The sequence below is a fragment of the Truncatella angustata genome, assembly GCF_020726525.1.
Source record: "Truncatella angustata strain MPI-SDFR-AT-0073 chromosome Unknown BKA67scaffold_15, whole genome shotgun sequence".
Lineage (NCBI taxonomy): Eukaryota > Fungi > Ascomycota > Sordariomycetes > Amphisphaeriales > Sporocadaceae > Truncatella > Truncatella angustata.
In genome coordinates this window covers 3117-22145 of record NW_025763395.1, presented here as the reverse complement: position 1 = coordinate 22145, position 19029 = coordinate 3117, and the positions used below count along the sequence as shown (strand labels likewise).

General features: G+C 46.4%; 6 protein-coding genes across 6 annotated transcripts; 2 read left to right on the top strand and 4 right to left on the bottom strand.

Moving 5' to 3' along the window:
- Positions 1-3113: 3113 nt before the first annotated feature.
- BKA67DRAFT_671618 (Alpha/Beta hydrolase protein) lies at positions 3114-5616 on the bottom strand (the record flags this gene model as incomplete). Its single annotated transcript, XM_046108699.1, has 4 exons — positions 3114-4084; positions 4138-5053; positions 5123-5265; positions 5595-5616. 4 exons carry the CDS (start codon positions 5614-5616, stop codon positions 3498-3500), a joined length of 1668 nt encoding a protein of 555 aa, XP_045950790.1. The 3' UTR covers positions 3114-3497.
- A 72-nt stretch (positions 5617-5688) lies between these two features.
- Positions 5689-6203, bottom strand: BKA67DRAFT_542627 (uncharacterized protein; the record flags this gene model as incomplete). Its single annotated transcript, XM_046101140.1, has 2 exons — positions 5689-6074; positions 6197-6203. The coding sequence occupies 2 exons, from the start codon at positions 6201-6203 to the stop codon at positions 5689-5691; spliced, it is 393 nt and encodes a 130-aa protein (XP_045950789.1).
- Positions 6204-7685: 1482 nt separating this feature from the next.
- BKA67DRAFT_142907 (uncharacterized protein) lies at positions 7686-9617 on the top strand. The gene is made up of 5 exons (XM_046095066.1): positions 7686-8136; positions 8189-8821; positions 8870-8948; positions 9022-9242; positions 9476-9617. The coding sequence occupies exons 1-4, from the start codon at positions 7994-7996 to the stop codon at positions 9148-9150; spliced, it is 984 nt and encodes a 327-aa protein (XP_045950788.1). The 5' UTR covers positions 7686-7993; the 3' UTR covers positions 9151-9242; positions 9476-9617.
- Positions 9618-10053: 436 nt separating this feature from the next.
- BKA67DRAFT_588700 (uncharacterized protein) lies at positions 10054-11330 on the top strand. Its single transcript, XM_046104384.1, has one exon. The coding sequence runs from the start codon at positions 10297-10299 to the stop codon at positions 11191-11193; it is 897 nt and encodes a 298-aa protein (XP_045950787.1). The 5' UTR covers positions 10054-10296; the 3' UTR covers positions 11194-11330.
- A 1896-nt stretch (positions 11331-13226) lies between these two features.
- On the bottom strand, positions 13227-13700 carry BKA67DRAFT_665470 (uncharacterized protein; the record flags this gene model as incomplete). The annotated part of the gene is made up of 1 exon (XM_046108558.1): positions 13227-13700. The coding sequence occupies one exon, from the start codon at positions 13698-13700 to the stop codon at positions 13227-13229; it is 474 nt and encodes a 157-aa protein (XP_045950786.1).
- A 2569-nt stretch (positions 13701-16269) lies between these two features.
- On the bottom strand, positions 16270-17692 carry BKA67DRAFT_528722 (uncharacterized protein; the record flags this gene model as incomplete). Its single annotated transcript, XM_046098977.1, has 3 exons — positions 16270-16604; positions 16737-17180; positions 17206-17692. 3 exons carry the CDS (start codon positions 17690-17692, stop codon positions 16270-16272), a joined length of 1266 nt encoding a protein of 421 aa, XP_045950785.1.
- Positions 17693-19029: the final 1337 nt, after the last annotated feature.

The window sequence follows — 19029 nt, the reverse complement described above, 5'->3', positions numbered from 1 at the left end:
AAAATTTGATACCGTAGGATTGGAGATTGCCTTTAAATGCCAGCCGGATGAGGTAGCAGAGCTTAAAGAATTACTGTGGGTACTTTCAGATAATACCCCTGATTAAGGCAATTAAGTCAACTACTAGTAAGGCACAGCGTCCCGAACTATCGGGCTGGCGCTTATACATTACCTTCAATACGCCCAGAGCTGCTGCCAAATCAAACCAGATTTATTTGATTTATCATAAATTGGCGTAAACTAGGCAAATCATCCGGCTCGGCCTACTTTATAAATAAATCGTTTAATAGGACCGATTTGTAAATCAATAGCCGTTTCGGTGATAAAAAGTAACCCGATATAGGCGAAAAGTATATAAGAAGCTGCGTGTTGCCATAATAATTCCCGTGAACTGTTTATATCAGATGATTCCACGAATGGTGATGACTTCTAGTGTTTTGTTTACCATCGAGGGAACGGGAATCTGCGTTAAAATACGAGAATTTTCCACTAAAGCTAGCCTGCTGATTGGCCTATAGCCTACTTTAATATATTTCAGAAAAACCAAAAAGCAAGTGCTCAAATACGTTGACCCGTTACTTTGGTGGCACGACCACGCTAGCTAGTTTCCCTATCTCTACTAAATAGCCGTGGATCTTCTCTTATTCCCCGTTATAAGCGCTAAAGTTAAACAGCTTTTCAGTGAAAGGAAGCTATATATAACCGCGTAACGTTAATTAATAGAACCAGATATGCTTAAAGCTATTATATGCGTACGGCGTTAGGCGAAGGATTTCGAGGAAGGTAGTGTTTATTAAGTAACGCGTAGTTGTTTACGATCAAAACAGTGGTTAGAAGCGTGTTGCCGCGGAAGATCCTCGGAACGGAACAACACTCGGATCGTAGGAAGCTCTCTAATTGGCCCGGAGCTTTTATTCCGCTTTGATTTATAAAGTGTGATATACAAATAAATGAACTTGACCAATTTGCGATATTAGCGTAAATCAAAGAAATCAAGAGCTTTAGTTTGATTTATTTGCTTTGTCAGCAGCTCTGAATACGCCTGTCGGGAGTACTGCTGACCCTATCGCCAGGGTTTCTGCAATCTTCAATGAAACAAACAATATGCTCATAGACGAAATTTCATGACGAATATGGTCGAGCCTAGTTACAGGATTGTAAATGATCATATGGTGATGAGGATGATGATGATGATGAGTCGATTTCCAGTCCGTCCCAAGGACCGAGCCTTATGCAGACTACAGTATCTATACTACAAGCTCTCGACAAAAGCTGTGGCGAAGTGCAAGTATTCTTGCATTATGGAGTTTAATCGGCCAATTGGGCGCAAAAGGGCGAGGTTGGGAGAGGTAACCATGGATCTCTTGCATTGCTCAGACTGTTGTGCTAACCCACGTTCCTGCGCGAAACAAAAGCTGCACATCTGAAAACGTCCTCGAGCACTTCTGATCAGTCATGGAATGCACATCTTCTCAAAAGTTGCGTATTAGATATCCTCTTAGCTTGCAGAAAGGTAAGAGGGATCCCAGCGAAAGTCAAACCCTGGCAAGGGAGCGGGTGGCAGCAACTTCCTCTACTGACGTTAGCCTTACCTTGTGCCATTGTTGCCATCGCATAGAATGGACTAAACTGGCTGATGATCTGCCAGTATCCAGTGGAGGGAGACCCGTGTCGGATCAATTCTACGTAGACCGACACGCTCTGAGCAACTCGCCTTGTCCTGTGTGTCGGCTAATCGCTCGAATTGTACCCGATAGCTTTTGAAACCAGCCTTGTCGCCTAGTTACCATCGTACCGTCACGCGCAATTATGCACCGCGTCGTGCGTAAGCATGACTTGACAGAGCGCCTAGACTATACGTTGCTGTTTCTCGTACGCATGGCCAAGCTCCGCGACGAAATAGACGGACATCGTATTGCCCAGCATTGGTACGAGGGTGGCTGTTCAGCTATCTTGAAAGCAAGTGTTTGAAGCCGGGCCGTGGAAAGTTTCGACAGAAGCCGATTTTGAACTAATCAACAGCTTGTTAGAGCAGTGCACTAGACATCATTGGAAAACCTGCAAACTATCGCTGGCGGCAGCAGCGCGGTGCAAGGACTGCGGGTTATCGAGTGCTCCTCGGAAACGTTGATGCTGATCGAGGCGCCTGCAAGTTGCAGATATTTTGCTCTGTCGTAGATCTGGGGCAATACCAAAACTGAACTCGGCGTTTCTCGAGTTGTGGATGACGCTATCAATGTAACCAGATCACTTGGTGAGCAGTATCTCTAGGTGGACAAACTGGTAAGATGATGCGTACACCCTAATCTAATAGCATGACTGGAGAAATTTATCTGACAGCACCGAATAGTGTATTAATAGCGATGGCCTAATGAAAAAGAGCCAAATTGCTCAGATGGATAAGATTCATTCTGGTGCATATTTAACGCTAGTAGTGGCGGCTGGTAAAGACGCCTCGTATGAGTTACCAGGGATTAGCAAGTAGAGATCCTACTCACAGGAACACCTTACCTTCGACAATGTCACCCTTTGTCAAGTATTCCCGTATACGTCAGCTCAACTCTCTACGTCGGTGTGGGCCACGCGTGGCTAGACTTACTAGGAGGGCTATTTGCCGCGCAAACGGTTGAAATTTACCGACCACTGGATCGCTTACCTTTATAACACGATGCACTGTATGGATATGGTAAAAGAGTCTCGAAATGTCTCTAAAGACGAAAGAAAACTTAAGAACTTTAAGTTCTTAGGAATAATCCCTAATAGATCCACTTTTAATATACTTAATAAATGTTTAAAAAACATTTGAAGGAGTAATAACTACTTAATTATATCGTTCCCTACTTTGTACATTAGGAAAGCGACGCAAAAACAGTATGGACGATATATCTCAGAAAGTGTGAAATGCAGCTACCGGACTGACATAGAGAGTCACGGTCTACGACAGGGCCCGCCTAGCGTACTAGACCGGAGAAGGTTTATGATATCTTGCCTCCTAATTTGTGTAGACACCCTAAGGTGGGGGCTGAGTCTTATCATTCAGTCTCGCTGATCAACTAGCGCGCCAGTGGAGTATTGCAGAAGATTGAGTACTCCAATGAGAATCGCTGCATCTCGTGGGTCCGAAATTGGGTGTGTATACTTAGTGTAGGCAAAAGTTGGCCCCGCATGACGGCAAAGGCACTCATCGATATCTCAAGAGGGAGGTTAGAATAATATAAGCGTTCAAGAGGTTTATTCAACGGTCTTTTTCCTACTATATACGAGTATTCTTACCTAGCGAAAGAAAGGAAGGAAACACGTCCTTTCGTGAGCGATCTTGATTTTTTGAAGGGGTTTTCGGTGATCCGAGCTTCTAGGTCTTTGAACCGTACTCGTGGGTCCGTCTTGCCACCAGTTGGCCGAAGGGGTGCCGAGGCCCTATGCCGGGCCATGGCCCGTCACATATATATTACGAATCCTTATATTAAGAAATATCATTTCTCAACTTAGCTTTACAATTACAAGCGCAGGGTCTTCAAATGAGCCTGGATGTAGTCAAAGCTAGCAGCCCTCGCATCATCATATATAAGCCGGGTAGATTGAGCTCCAAGCTCTAATAGCTGCTTTCTCTCCTGCCACGTTGGCCAGGGAGTCAAGTACCCGCAAGCAGTCCCGGCCGCGTAGTTGTTGGGATCCAAAGAATCCACAAATGAGATATACAGAGCCTGAATGGCCGTGCTAACATCATCGGTCTCGTAGAACAGATGAGGCACATCGGTACTATGGTAAGTACCGAGAATTGGAGTCCCATTTGCGTATGTCGCTTGGTATGACCACGCAGGTACATTGAAGGGGAACGTTTCCAAGAGGAGCCGGGACATGAATGTTAATTCCCAGTCGCCCAGAATGGCAGCGAGCCGTTTGAATTCTGGGTAGGTAGCGTTTGACGCGCCTATGCCTGCGGGGCTGTCGGGATTATCGGGATAGGTATCGACGAGGGCTGCGACCTCATCACTTGTCGCATTATGGAAGAAGACATCGTTGAGATAGAAGATCAAGTCTGCTTTGGTGTGATGTTGGTCTGGAATAAAGCAAATATTGTTCCCTCAGCCTACGTTTAGTTCATTGCGTTATGTATACGACATTGCAACGACGCACTTACTTCATTCTCCTGGTTGCCGATGATTATCGGGACCGTTGCGTACTTCCCTGTCTCAGCAAGGACTTCCGGACTGGCAGTGAGAGTCCGACCGTCTGGGCGAGGAGCATAATTGAATGCCGGGGAGCTATAGCTCAGGTAAGTGGAGACACTGTTCGTTGCCTTTAAGAACGTTTCATAGCCGATCCCTCGTAGACATTCGAGTTTACCTGAATCTGCCACTGACGCACATCCCGCTGCTTCGACCACTGTGTCAAAGATCTCCTGGGCTTTAGCGCTGTCCACTGGTTCGGTGGGTGTTATACTGCCGCTATCCATGATGGCACCTCGGAACAACGGCCGGCCTTTGGAAGTGTTGTTGCCATCAAAAATTGCAAGCTGATCAAAAACACTCATAGAGCCACCGCTCTCACCCCATATGATGACCGCATCGGGATCACCACCAAACCCCGCAACGTTGTCTGCCACCCACTCTAGACCCATACGCTGGTCGAGCAGACCTAGGTTGGCTGCCCCATCGGCCAAAACCTCACTGCCTCCAAGAAATCCAAAATCACCGAGGCGATAATTGACGGCTACAAGAATCATCGGCTTGCCCTGACCTACTGATTGGGGGATAAGGACCGATCCGTTGTAAGCCTGTGGACTACCCGTCTCAAAGCCTCCGCCGAATATCCAAAAGAGAACAGGCAGCTTCGCAGCAGCTGCGGTGCCTTCTGGCCGCATGACCGAGATGGTGAGGCAATCTTCAGTCTCGTCACCCAATGACGTTCCAAAGTATAGAGTCTCCTCGACGTCGGGCAGGATAATCACATCAAGCAAGAGTGGCGTGATGTTTAACCCTGTCATTTGAGGACATGCGGGGCCAACACCGGTAGCCTGGACCGAGCCGAAAGTCTCGAGGCGTACTGGGGGCTACAGTCTCAGAGAACCAGTGGGAGGTTGGGCAAAGGGGATGCCGCGACAGTATTCGACGCCATTGACCACGGAGCCTATGACTGTACCGGCTGGGAGAACAACAGTTGTTGTGCCCGTAGCGTTGGAGCTTGAGCAGGGGTGGCTGCTTCTACTAAGCTGGCCAGCGTGGCTGCGAGTATGAGTATGTTGCACCTTGGCCACCTGTGATGCTTGGCAAGATAGATATTTAACGACGTTTTCGTCTCTCGTTCCGACGAGATCAAGACGGACTAGAAGCCGAAATGTTGCACCTTGAGTGCCTCGGTTTTGTTTGGGCAGAGACTCACCGGACCATTCACTCGTTGGAGATTACTAGTCAAACGTTCATCGTGGTTTGGCTTATTGTAGAGCTACTGCTGGATTTCTCTGGGCACATCTTTATGTACCTCGAGCCGATGTCCTTCCCTCACATACTCTATGAGGCGATTAAAATGGTACGAGTTGAGTTTATAGTGTCGACCAGTAGTCATATCACGCCAGCAGTGGGGTCCAAGTTTACAAGGGGGCCCGGGACATCGCATGAGGTTATACACATGTCGCCAAATAGACGGCTCATCGGTTGATTGTTCCTCTGCATCCAGCTGTAGAGCACGTTACAAAAGCTGTACTGTAGTAGCCGATTGGTGTCCACGTCTACGCCCTCCCACGCTGGCTCCAGGCCCATTCTTATTAGAGAGCTTGAAAGCGATCATCAAAAGCAGTCGCTTTCCAAACCGGAGATAATAGCTCCATCTTTGTAGATGTCTCACAATCTCCTGCCATTTGATGTCAAGCTGTTCCGCCCGCTTTGCAAGATCAAGTTCATGTCTCTCGTTGACTGACACTGTCAAGCTGGTCTCATAGACTTGAGCGGCAGCGTGAGTAACACGGTTTCTTGCCACGAGCTTGTCGATCTTGTCATGTAGGTCTGTGTTCCAGAAGTCAATGGGAGAGATTGTGATATCCTGTTCCGTGTCTTTCGCAGTGGCTCTTCCGTTGACTGTTAAATTCCATTGCAGCGTGTAGCGAATGTGTCTAGGTCTATTCTCGTCGTTTGGCAGGTTTCTCTCCTAAGAAGTCGCATCCATGAATGGGAGGACAACTCGACTATGCGATACATACGTACCATGACGAAGCGAATCGGGACCTAGATGGGGTTGACTGGGACTTCCAAGCTCTGATACAGACGGAGAACAATGTAGTGGAGAAGGCATCCATGGGATGCATTGGTCAAACGGGAGGACGTCAAGGCTCGGATCGAATGGCTCCATACTTAGCTTCGGTTAATCAACACGTACTTACTGAGAATTTGGTCAGTTTCTCCTGCCTTTCAGCGTTAAAATAGCAGTTGCGAGACGAGCGTTGGAACGTTATCTAAGAAACTGGCTTGCGTTGGTGTTTTGAATAAGAATTTATCGAGGGCTGTTAGATATGCCGGTATTCTTGTGGCATCCCACCACCTGATCCCTCTTGGTGGATACATCATCCCTTGCAGGACCTCAAAGTACTTTGTCTCCACTACTTTACTGTACAGTAGACATGGTTGCTCTGGTCTGCCAAACATCAATGACCAACCGACACCCTGCAGCTCGAATTTTACGGTTGTGCGCTACACTCCGCAGCCCGCTAAATTGCAGCTCATGGCACTATCAGTCTAGCCTAGCCTAGCTCCTAGCGCACCTGCTTCCTTCGAAGAACAATCGGATTCTGCTTGAACAACGAACCGGCGACCAAGGTCTGTAATCTAGTCATTGCATCAACAAGTTCCATTACATTATACCTGACACTGAGTTTTCTGATGAGTTGAACAACATTGCTGTACTGTACAGTACGTTGATTGTCCTGTGCGGGGTTGGCTGCTTATAAGAGCTCAGCCTCACGACATTTGTCACGTCGAACCAACGCAGGCACCATGGTTCTCACTATCATCACGTACTGTATTCCAACGAGTGCGAAAGTTTACGGCAAGGCGCCTAGAGCCTATTCGTTGATTAACCTAACCTAGTACTTTGTATCTGCAAAAACCCCACACATCCCCATGACGGTAATGACAACAAGTAGCTCGATAGCTCCACAGGCCGATCACCGCTAGCCGAGTCCCACCACCCCGCCGACGATGCGCCTCCTACTGTGGTACAACTTACATACACCTCAGTGGCAAGATCTGCATGGAATGAGATCAGGTCTCGGTTCGTGTCATGGAAGTGATATCAAGTGTGCTAAGTGCTTACGAATCAGGGTTAAACTAAAAAGCCATAGTGTCTCTCTGTTGCACATGAAGTTGAGTATCGGACAATTTTAAAAGCCTGAAATGTCTGGAAAAGTCCGATTCAGTTTACAGAAGTGTATCAATACTCTGGAGTCCCGGGATCCACGTACAAAATTAGTAAATGTTTCTCCTCAAAAAGATGCTACTTTAATTCTCCATAGGACAATCGCTATACTACAACTTATCCACCAGTCGTGATGAGAAACACTCAATTTTTACTGACAACGAAGTTGAGATTTTAACTTAAGACCTCAAACGATAACGTAAGTGACAACAGCTAGAAATGATCCGAAAACTCTCCGCCTTAGGTCCGATTTAAGAGGTGTCCATCATGGCGCTAGTCCCAATGACTAAACTATTATCCGAAATTCATGCGCAATCCGGCCGGCCAGTAGCCCCAGGACATGGAATATTTCCTTTGCTCAGATCGGATAGATTGCCAATCCTTCTCTCTACGCTTCGGCCGCTGGCGACCCTTTCCTAGCATCTAACGTTGGTAAAGAGCCAGGGACCCCGGGCTATTACCGACATTACTAACCTACATGTCATGACTAGCCTTGACCACCAGCAAGCCGTCAGCCCGGCACATATCCAGAGAGCATGCGATATTTGTCGCAAGAGAAAGATCAAGGTATTACTACTAGTGCAGCATGTTGGATGTCTGTCATTTGTTAACAAACAGTCACAAGTGTCGTCGAAAAATTGACGGTTCCCCGGCTTGTGATGGCTGCATCGCCCTTGGAATCAGTTGTACTCAGACCGCCCCGAATCGTAAGAGAGGTAGGCCAAATCGGTAAGTTGAATGGTCATCACATAATGCCGCCCTATTCCTGATAATTTCCTAGCTATGCTTCAGGTGATCGGGTGAATGGGCGCCTGGCGGCCCCACCCATTTCGACGATCACACCCAGCATTTCGTCGACCTCAAGCCTGGACGAACATGCATCTCCCTCCGCAGTACATTCAACTCTTTCTAAAGGATCTGAGATTCTTCTCTCGCTAGGACCTAAGACACTACTGCTTCAAATTTTGGATGACTGGTTCAAGTTTATGCATCCACTAATACCATTACTGCATAGACGATGGTTCCTGTCGAGAATACAAAGTGATGAAGCAGACAGGGATCCAATCTTCGTCGCCCTCGTGCTTTCTGTATGTGCTGCAACCAACATGACGCTCCGTGAGAGTGCTTCGGAGAGATATGGGAAAGCGACAGCTTTACGCTGTCTCCATCTCATCAAGCACCACAATTTACTCGTCATTGACGAATGCACTCTCGACTGGTGCATTGCTCAATACAACGTGGCATGGACTTTATTAAGGGATAAGTATGTTTGCGCCGACTTTCCACTTTTTCATGCCATTAAGGAGTCTATGGCTGGAGTTCAGTGGCTCATGGCACACAAGCTTGACGAGCTGTCACTTCATGATAAGGAAATTTCGAAAAGACTTTATTGTATTTTGATGGCGTTGGATCTGTAAGTACTCCGTCCTCCTAAGGATTTTATAACCTGACTCTATTTAAGTGGAGCGAACACAAATGTCCAGTCATACTTAAACTTGCATTCCTTGGACGAACCCTTCGCCCAGCTCCTCCCAAAATCGGTCAGCGATAGCGGGCTCGAGCAAGACTTGGACATTTCCACAGAGATAGCCCAGACTGATGAAGACAAAATAGACTATGTTTCTGGCCTCAAGGCATATGTCAACATCTTTCTGGCATGGCGTCATGCCAAACAGAACAGAATACATCAGACCCCTGATGAGACATTACGTCTTGGGATCGATCATATCCAGCACGTTATAGACGACCTTCCCCCGGAGCTGCGTTGGAGGGGTACCTTATCTCGCGACCTCCGGACAACGTTTGGCCACGAGGTACAGATGGTAAACATTCTGGTGAGCAGTCTTTACGTGAAGTCGAACTTCCTCCAGCACTTTGCCTCATCGAGTTTGCGACATCCTACACACCAAATCATAGTCAAGTATGTCGATTTTGGCTTCCAAGCTTCTTACTGAGGCAAACTGTCTGTACTATACAACATTCATAGGTGCGGTATGAATGGTAGAGTTCAGAGCAAGGAACCTAGGACCTCAATTGTGGATAAGATGCTAACATGAGCTTGCTACAGCGATGTTGTGGAGGTTCTTTCCCATTTCCCACGCTCAACTATCGATGCAAATCGACACAATCTTCTTAAGATGGCAAGAGACATGGGTGCCGCCTATATCGATGAGTTGAGAAGCGTGTCTGGAGTAGGTTACGGAACGACCGACGCAACGAATCAAACTTTGGAACATCTGCTAGAACAACTTGAAAGCTTGGATGATGTACTAGCAGGGAGGTCTTGATATAAAAAACTGAAGAAAATCAAGAATGGTAGCTGGTTCCTGGACTGATTTGTGAATGTGAGTCGTGATGCTAGACGGCGCAGTTTTTGCAGTTGGTCATCTCAAATCCGACCTGATGAATGACGTCCAAGAGAAATACACGGCACTTAAATCTACCTAGTGATTTGTAAAAATTCCTGAGTTTGAGTTCTGTTGTGATGCAGAAATACGTCTCGTAATGGCCTCTATGAATTTTGTAGGACGCTTGCTTTGTAAGATAGGATCGGCTTACCTGGGCTTGTGTGCTTGGAAAATTGGCCGAAAATTGGCCGCCACTCTATAGCCAACCAATCCACGCGGCCATTTACTGACCACTAATATCTTAGCAAAACACAGTGGATGAAGTACCAGTGCTCCTCCAACATCGTCTGTCGGATCTAGCCCGACCGAAAAATGTCCGTCTGCATCAAGTTGTCTCAAAATTGGACTTCGTAGTTCAAGTTCACAACGTCTGGCGGATAATGAACGCAGGGTATAAAGGGTGACTGAGAATCACAAATCTTCCGCTCATGCGACCACCAATCTTCATCCACATCACAGTCTTCACAATCTTTCTTCGATCATGTCCAAGTCTATTCTCGTCATTGGTGGAACCGGACAGCAGGGTTCGGCTTTAGCCTCAGAACTCTTACGTCGTGGCCATAAGGTCCATATCTTTACCCGAGAACCTTCGAGCCCAGTTCCCCAAGAGTTGTCGGGCCGTGGTGCTATTATCCACGCAGGCAACTTGGATGATATTAATGTGTTGCGATCTGCAGCGCAGAATGTGGACGGCGTGTTCTTGGTCTTGAGAGCCTTGGGTAGTGAAGTTTTTCATGCGACCAACGTCATTCAGGCTGCCAAAGAGGCCGGCGTGATACATATGGTGTATACCAGCGTGGCGCGGACAGGAGATCATGAAAATTTTCCCAGATGGCGCAAGGACTACCCATTAGCGGATTATTGGCTTAACAAAGCCCTGATCGAAGACAGGATCCGCAGTGCTGGGTTCGTACATTGGACTATTATGCAACCGGCATTTTTCGTGCAGAATTTCGACAAGCCGTATACCGATTATATGTTTCCTGGTCTCACTGATAAAAAGGAGCTAGTAGTGGCTTATAAGCCACATACTCGCTTGGACTTAATTCACCTCACGGATATCGCCAGACTTTGCGCGGATGCCTTTGATTTACCCTCAAAGTATTCTGGAAAGACAATTCCTTTGGCCGCCGAAAGCCTCACCATCGATGAGATTGTTCAGATTCTTTCTAACAGCAGCCATGGACCTATCAAGGCTAAATATCGCACTGCCGAGGAGGCGCAAAAACTGGAGGATGAAGGAGATCTTATTATAGCCTCTCAAATATGGCAGAGGGATGTAGGGTACGGTGTTGACTTGCAAGAGTTGAAGCAATATGATGACGCACATCTCATCACATTTGCAGAGACCGTTGCACGAGGGGGTTTGAAGTGGTAATTATTGCATTTTACTATGCTAGGATTCAATTCTAGATTTGCCAGAAACAAATAGATCACAGGCCTAGTCTCTGGTTCAGAGATACATTGATTACCAAAAAGCACGTCCTATACAACCGCAGCCTCGAAACTTCCTACCATGACAATGATAGTGCATCGGTTGCTATGTTACTTCAATGAGGTCATGGACGTTTCACTAATGCTACAAGCTATCCTCGTGCAGAGGGCTTCTAGGTGCCCGCGAAGCCATAACAACAGAGTTTTGAGTAGCAACGCTGCGACAATTTACTTTAAAGTTTGAAGTTCATTGTATGTATCTTCGAACGTGAATATGTCACTGCTGCTGACACTGTTGTTACGAGAACAGATAACGGGCTCATACGTTTCTGTACTAAGAGCATCCTTATTAAAGGACGTAGTAGCGTTGGGTATATTACTTAGGTCGTTGGGGACTTCGAATCTAGTAGCAGTAATGATGGCATCAGCGTTATCGGATGCCAGTGACACACTGGCTGCGTATGCGTTAATGGAGTTGCTGCCACCAAACTCTAGTTCGACGTTAGGAATGCTTTTCCTGGTGGTATGACACGTAGCAATATAGTCTTCGTCACTACTTTCGCCGCTGCTGTCATCGTTAATGTAAATGATGTTAGGATTAGAAAGACGATGGGAATTGTTTGTGAATCTTGAGATGGCCATGATAGAGGTTTTGTATAGGAAACGGTGAAAGAGCGACGAGATAAGAAGGAAGGAGCCATGATAGAGAAATGGGTGACTATTCACCTTATTATTAAATGTTCAATGAATTTTACTAAAGTTCATTATTTCGTACACTAGTCGTTTAAAAGACAAGGAGTATAGTTCATTGAAAATCCGTGAGTGAAGTTTATTAACCTTTCTAAGTCTAATTATAACAGTTTCTACAGTTGATATAGAGGACTATTCTAGTAAAGGTCTGGTGTAATGCACTGAAAGGAAGAGCCTAAATCTACTAAAGCATAGGATAGTGAATACGGTGCTCGCCTAAGCATGGGATCGTAAGTGTAACGCTCTAAGCGTGAAATGATAGTATAGGTACTATTAAGTAGCTAATATAATGACCGTAACTATCCCTCATAGCCATTTAAACCACAGTGCTCCCCGAGCACGCGTTTATACCTAGGTGATTATAGTTACTTCTAAGAACACGTAAGCTTGTGACGATTATACTATCGGGTTGCACAACCGCAAATAATATAATGCAAGGGGGGTTTATGCTAACAAGATATGCTAGCCGCAAAGAGAAGACTATAGAGATAGACCTTTAGAGTATACTAAGTAATAGAGATTTACAAGTGTAGTCGTCAAAGCTTTAGCTTCACCTAAAAGTAAGATAGATGCTTAGATTGATCACTGAAGTAATGACTGTCTATGTAGAGTAGGAAACTTAATCCATATTATATCCATTCATTCCTTCACTGATGTCCTGCCTCACTGTCCTTAGCAGTGAGGCTCACGGTTGGCTCACCGTGATCCCAAGTGATCCTTATAGTATGGCTTACTGTCCTTGGCAGTGATCCAATATTCGTCACGTGACCTGGGTCCTTTGTCTCATACCCCGTTTAAGGCTCCAACTGTCTCCACATGGCGTGCCCGCAGCTATGCCACTTAAGGTCGCATGTATAGCCTGCGTTCGTGACATCAGGTCATCCCTCTCTTAGTCTTAGCCCTCTAAGACTTGGTCATATAAGTAGGTCGCCCTTGCGCCTTTGTTGGTTTGGTAAGTTTCCTCCTGTTGTTCATGTTTTCGTGATACATGCTCATCATGTCAAGTCGAATTGAAAAGTCGAAATCTCGCAAAACGCTGAACCGTCTTGCTCTGGCTACTGCCGTTGAATTATTTGGTTTAATCACCGATATGCCGTGCACTAGATGCTTTCGACAAAACCTGGCGTGCAAAATGGATGAGAAGTCTTCTCGTTGTGCGGAGTTTATCCGTGTTGGTCGGTCTTGTAATGGAACCTTCGTGGCTTCTTCTCTCACGAGACTGCTTGTTTAGTAACGCAAACTAGAGGCAGAAGAGGCCGACGCGGAGGAAGCGTTATTTACCTTGTAGACGTACCTGTCTACAGCTATGAGCCGACTGGCTCTACTGATGTCCCTTTCAAATGCGGGGAGAATTGTAAAACGGTGAGATTCCGTGTTGTATACTAGTCCTCTTTGGCGACTGGCGAGGCGACATCCTAGCCAAAGGATTCGCTCCTTCCTCTCTTCTGTCATGGAAGCGACTTCGAAGTATTTCTCGTCGTCATCAATATTTTCGTTCGTGAACCAATCCACAGGGTAGTATCTTTCCATCCACAACAGCCCTTTCATGGCGAAATCCTCTGGTAGTGGACGAGGCAACTCCTTATCAGGTCTAGGAAATTGAGTGTCTTCAATCCGACCAAAGTCCCGGTATGACAAGAGACTGGAATTGAGCATTTCCGAAACAAGCTTCCAGGGGAAGGTCTTCTCCAGGTATGGCATGGCGTTAGGGTAGTGAGTTAAGTGGTCCATGAAAACGAGGATTGTGTGAAAGTATGGCAATACGTTTGGATCTGCCATTCGGCGGAAGACCACCTCTCTTTATCAAAGTCAACAACGAATCACAACCACTGGGGTGTTGGTTCAAGCCATGCAACAGGACGACTTCTTAGTGGATTGACCTGCATTTAAACAAATGCATTCACTTTGGAGATGCAGAACACCAACACTGCATCCACTCGAACAAAAGCAGGATTTGGTTGTTGATAGTCGAGAAGTGTCACTACTTACAATAAGTACATAAACATTAATCAACCTAAGAGATTCAGTTCAGCTGCCTCGCATCTAGTTTTATGACGTTGCACCAAATCGCATCATTAATCAATGGCACATTCTAGTAAACATAGAACAAAGAGGGACTGCAGCAAAAAGCTATTGCTAGCAGTCCTCTATCTTCAGTCTTTCAGTGTCCATTAATCCTCAGTCTCATCAATCTTCAGCCTTCAGTCTCTAATTATAATGCGCCAATTAACTCCGCGACTCTCATTCGTTATGGAGAATACAAAGTATAGTAGAAAAGTAAGCAACCTGTATGCACTTATCATTTCCCTAGGCTCTTAATTCCCACTAGACAGGGTGTCGAAAATTCGTTATATCTATCCCTCACTTTGCAGATCCGTCCACCGCCTCGGCATCCTTATTTTACTTATCTTTCATAGGTAATTAATGTCCTTGGCTGGTGCTGCTTGGATGATAAGAACTCTTGATGCTGAGAAGGGAGTTGAAAACGGCTGATGTCGATTACACCAAGGCGCTGCTACGGGAACGTGAATGTACGCACGTAACAGTCAATGCCGCGCGCGAATGGCATGAAAAGCATGCTAGAGGAGAGCATAGGAGTGCTGCAAATCAACTGGAAGACTGCAATATATATAACATGGGGAGTGACAAGTGTCGCACGGTTCATATGAAGACTTTGTAGCCTCATTTCACAGTCAGCATCGCAACAAAGCCAACGCACGCCAACGACGAGCCTTCGGAACGCGGATTACGCAGCTATGTCAGAAGCCATCTGATCAGAGCATTAGATACACCTATCTAAGATATTCGGCGTTGTAATAGGCAGTACAGTTGTTTTGTTAATTGGTTGAATACGCATGTTTCCGCCCCCACTCCCGACAGATCAAAAGACCCCTCCACCAGGTTTTTGGAAATGGTCACGTGTTTGCTCCAAACTCCTGCTCCCTTGTTGTTACACCATCGTTTGTCACGTTATCTGGCTGCCTTACTTCAGCTGCCTAACCTTGGACTTTTCGGCACATTGAGGGGCCGGTAGATCCAGAGCCTTATTATCTACTCTATGATACTCTTTATTCGCTTGGTTTCAAGGTCTTTCCCAATTATCAGCTTTGCTGACTTTCAACTTCCGGTAGTCTTCTATGCGTTAGGCTTTTCCTCGTTATGGCTGCACCATTAGTAGTCGCTGCGGTTGCCGTCGTCTGCATCTATCTATTTTGGTCTCGCGAGGAACCTCCACCTCCACTGCGAGGTTGCTCATGTGAAGGGCAGCATGGTCTAAACTGGCTTGCAGGTCGTATCCACGCCAGTCATGCTATCAATTGCCCCTATCGCGGAGGAAGGAGGCATGGATAAGATAATATTTAAAGAGGTATGATAGTTAAGCACCTCAGAATAGAAAGCACTTTAACAGCCCTCTTAAAAAGTGCAAATATTAATAATAATTACAGTTTAGCCTTTTAACGCCAATATACGATTAGTTGATCTATCGCCTGAGATCGATATTTACTTACCAATTGATTCAATCTCTCCGCCTCATTTACACAAGTCTGAGTTGAGCTGGGTGTTGAGTCGCAGGATATGCAATGCATTGCGCCGCGTCCCCCTTTCAATATATTACATTGTGGATAGATATTTGACCATGATGGAGGGATGGAATGACTAAGCCCAGGACATGTGCCGCGTGGAAGCTGGTGTTCCTCAGGCAAGAGCAACATGGAGGCTCGTGGTCCTCAGGCATCAAGGCCCAAGGCATCTACTCGAGATGCCTCGAGATACTTTACGCTGAACTGAGTATACAGCTTGATCTCTGGGGCTGGTCAAACCTCCTCTCTAGAAAAGATTATCTATCACGAAGACAACACTCTGGCGCGCGCAGATGTTACAGATGCACATTTGGGTCTTTGTGCGGCGTAACTATATATTGTGGAACAGGGTAGTAATGAGCAAGTTCGCTCATTACCGAAGCTTTTGCCTCGTGGTACAGTGGTTGAACCAGGCTCACTCGCATCATTTTCTGTCAGGCTTATGAGAACAAGCTAACTCCAAGCACTAGATTTCACACTGTGGACTAGCCCCATAGGGACTTGGCCTAAAAATGTTTTTGCACTAAAATCTGGAAGCTGAACCTGATTTTCATTGTATGGACTGCATGACAGCATAATAGAAAAGAGCTAGTGAAGATAAGATCTCGAATGTTTGAGGAGTTTCACGAGTGGTTTCCAGTTGATACGGAGACGTCAGTGTCTTTTTTAGCTTTTGCAACTCAGTGGACTTAGTTCGACAATTTCCACAGCCACTTCTCAAAGCTTGCCGCATCCAGCTTCTTCGGTCCCCCGGTCTTGGCGCTTTTCCACTCATTAGAATAAGCACCAAAAGTGATGTGTTTGGTTGGATTCTGCATAAAGTCTTTGACCTTCTGAGTTAGTGGGCTGTCTTCGCCCTCACATTCGACCCGTGCCATGTACGTTTTCTCGGCGAATGCACTTGCTCGAGCCTGGTCTCCATGGGCGGCGGTGATCTGGAAGGCATCGTAGTAAAGCCTTGCCAGGAGCGCAGTCGCCGCGTCTCCATACTCCTTCTTGAGAACCTGGAATAAATCGTGGCATGCTGTAAGACTTTTGAGTGGGTTTCTCAGCATCGTCATCGGATCACCAATCATAGTATTGAGGTCTCCAATTTGAAGACGGCGCGCGTCACTCATGATCATTTCCTCAGCAGGAAGAGCGCAAAGCTCGCAACGGCACTGGAATCCGAACGAGGCTTTCAGCTTCACCCAACGAGCATCCGAGGGTAAGGACATATCATAAGATATCATGATTTCCTCACCGACCGAAATATCCCTAACAGCATGGATTGTCTCGTGTTGAGCCTCTTCGTTCCAATTGTTGTGGGCATTCGGGATGCAGCTGTGATTGATGAGGCATATCTTGGGATAGACACCGCCCACACGGGAATTAGGACCACAAGGGAGTGCATTGGTCCTAACGATACCATCAAAGGCGTACTGGCCTGGAAAATTGTTGTGCAAAGAGAGAAGTTGCCGTTGCTCATTCTTGGACAATGTTTTAAGCTTCCTGGCGACCGTGTCGTGAACCAGATGTGGTGGCATGCTCGCGACGATGAGAAGGGGTTTCTCGCAAAGGATTCGCATACCCTTCGGAATGTTGACTTTAGCTACGAGCCCTTTGCCACGGCCGGCAATCTCCACCACCTCGTACAAGTCTGTACCTTTGGCGCATTGGGCACTTATGATACCATCGGACAGCGGGAACTCTGGCTTGGAAGTACCCTGACAGATCAGAAGAAGAGAAGAGAGGTGGAGCAAAGGCATTTCTTACTTGCATGTACGACTTGATCGAGGCATGGACGCTTGTCCAGTCATAAAAGCCAAGTTGGTCATCACTCTCATCCCAGAACTGAATGCGAGCGCCGAACGAAGCTTTCGCCATAATTGTGACCTTCTGGATAAAGGCTTCGACCCCAGTCTCCCTTGCAATCCTTCCAGAAACCTTTGAACTAAATCGCAAGAATTTGTGTCCTTCGACAGGCAGTGAAGGGTGCTCGCCTGCCTTGAACTTAATCGCGTGTGTGCCAATCTCAACCTGCTCGTCGGCGTCATAGAATTGCTTTACCAAATCAATAAAATTATTCCACTTGAGGCAGTCTTCAGTTCCTCGAGACAGCCGTGGAACCATGTCGAAGCCGGCATCGATACCCATAGTAATGATGTATGGTGGTGATATGAGGACCTATTGTGTGTTCTATTGCGAGTAATCCTGCGTTGAGAAAAGCGCGGAGAAATTTGGGGTCGTGGCCAGCTATTTCTGGGCCATGCATGAGATGATATAATTTATGCTGTGTCACGCCAGCTCATTTACCGAGGCCAATCTTCCACTGCAGCCGCTCTGAATGTTCACCAGTGTGCATCTTGCAGACCGGTCCAGCACTCTACGTAAAAACGTATCACGCTGGTCTAATGTTCAATAGGCTCGAATTATATTCCATCATGTATGTCTTAGCCGGCTAGGTGCTTATATGAGCTGTATATGATGTGGACAAGACAAAAGCTCTCAGCAAGTATTGGAACAAAATGTAGTAGGCTTGCGCTTCTGCCTATGTCGTACTACCTGCCTTGCATACTAGGTATTCCCGCGTCAGTCCGTCCAGAGAAGAAATTGATTTTGCTAAGAAACACTGATGGTCTGCTTTGTGCCTTTGTGGGGAGTGTCTAGTCTAGTACGTAGGATCCGAAATGGTGGAGTCATTGTCGTTACGCAGACCTTTATAAAAGCAAAACTCGACTGAAACTTGCAGATGTCTTCGCCTTTCACTAGTCGTTTTTGCCGACCGACTTCGAATCTGTCAATCGTGAAATATGATTGGTGATACAGTATTAAGGCGTGCATCTAACGCGATTTAGATGCATTCGACATGATTAAGGCAGCTACAGAAACCTTTACTATGTATGTTTTCTATTTGTAGAAACGAAAACCCTTGTATCCTCTGTTTGCTGTCTTGGTCACAATTGGTCCGCATCTGTCAGAACACCACGTCGGGATAGTAGCTAAACCCATCACGTCGCAAGCGCTTTTATTGACATGGTGAGAGTATTATGCCGCCCGGCACCAAGCAGGGCGCGCAGGACATTAGAGGTGGTGGTATATTTGATAGCTCTTACTGTACAGCCGTAGGGAATCTCGGTGCGTAAGGCCATAACGACTGATTTGGGCACAGTAGCGGGTGGAACTACCGGTATGAAATATTAGGAAATGAAATGGTGATAGACGATGCTGGCAGATTTGGAACGCGAGCGTGACCTAATTAAAATGGCGAATGGACGGCAAGAATAACACCAGGCTGATCAGTAAACATAAGGTAATAGTCGGATTAACATAATTTCATACGCCTTTCTAAAGCGGCAAACAGATTGTATGGTCGAGAAAATATGCTAGCTAGCGGCTGGCGGGCGGGGCATGGCTGTGACAAGCTCTTGCCCCTTGTTACAACAGTGCGGATGATATCACGGTACACA

Coding starts and splice junctions, on each gene's coding strand:
- BKA67DRAFT_142907 (XM_046095066.1), top strand. CDS start 7,994: ATGTTGGATGTCTGTCATTTGTTAACAAACAGTCACAAGTGTCGTCGA. Junction 8,137..8,188: donor AAGAGAGGTAGGCCAAATCG/GTAAGTTGAATG, acceptor ATAATTTCCTAG/CTATGCTTCAGGTGATCGGG. Junction 8,822..8,869: donor ATTTTGATGGCGTTGGATCT/GTAAGTACTCCG, acceptor ACTCTATTTAAG/TGGAGCGAACACAAATGTCC.
- BKA67DRAFT_588700 (XM_046104384.1), top strand. CDS start 10,297: ATGTCCAAGTCTATTCTCGTCATTGGTGGAACCGGACAGCAGGGTTCG.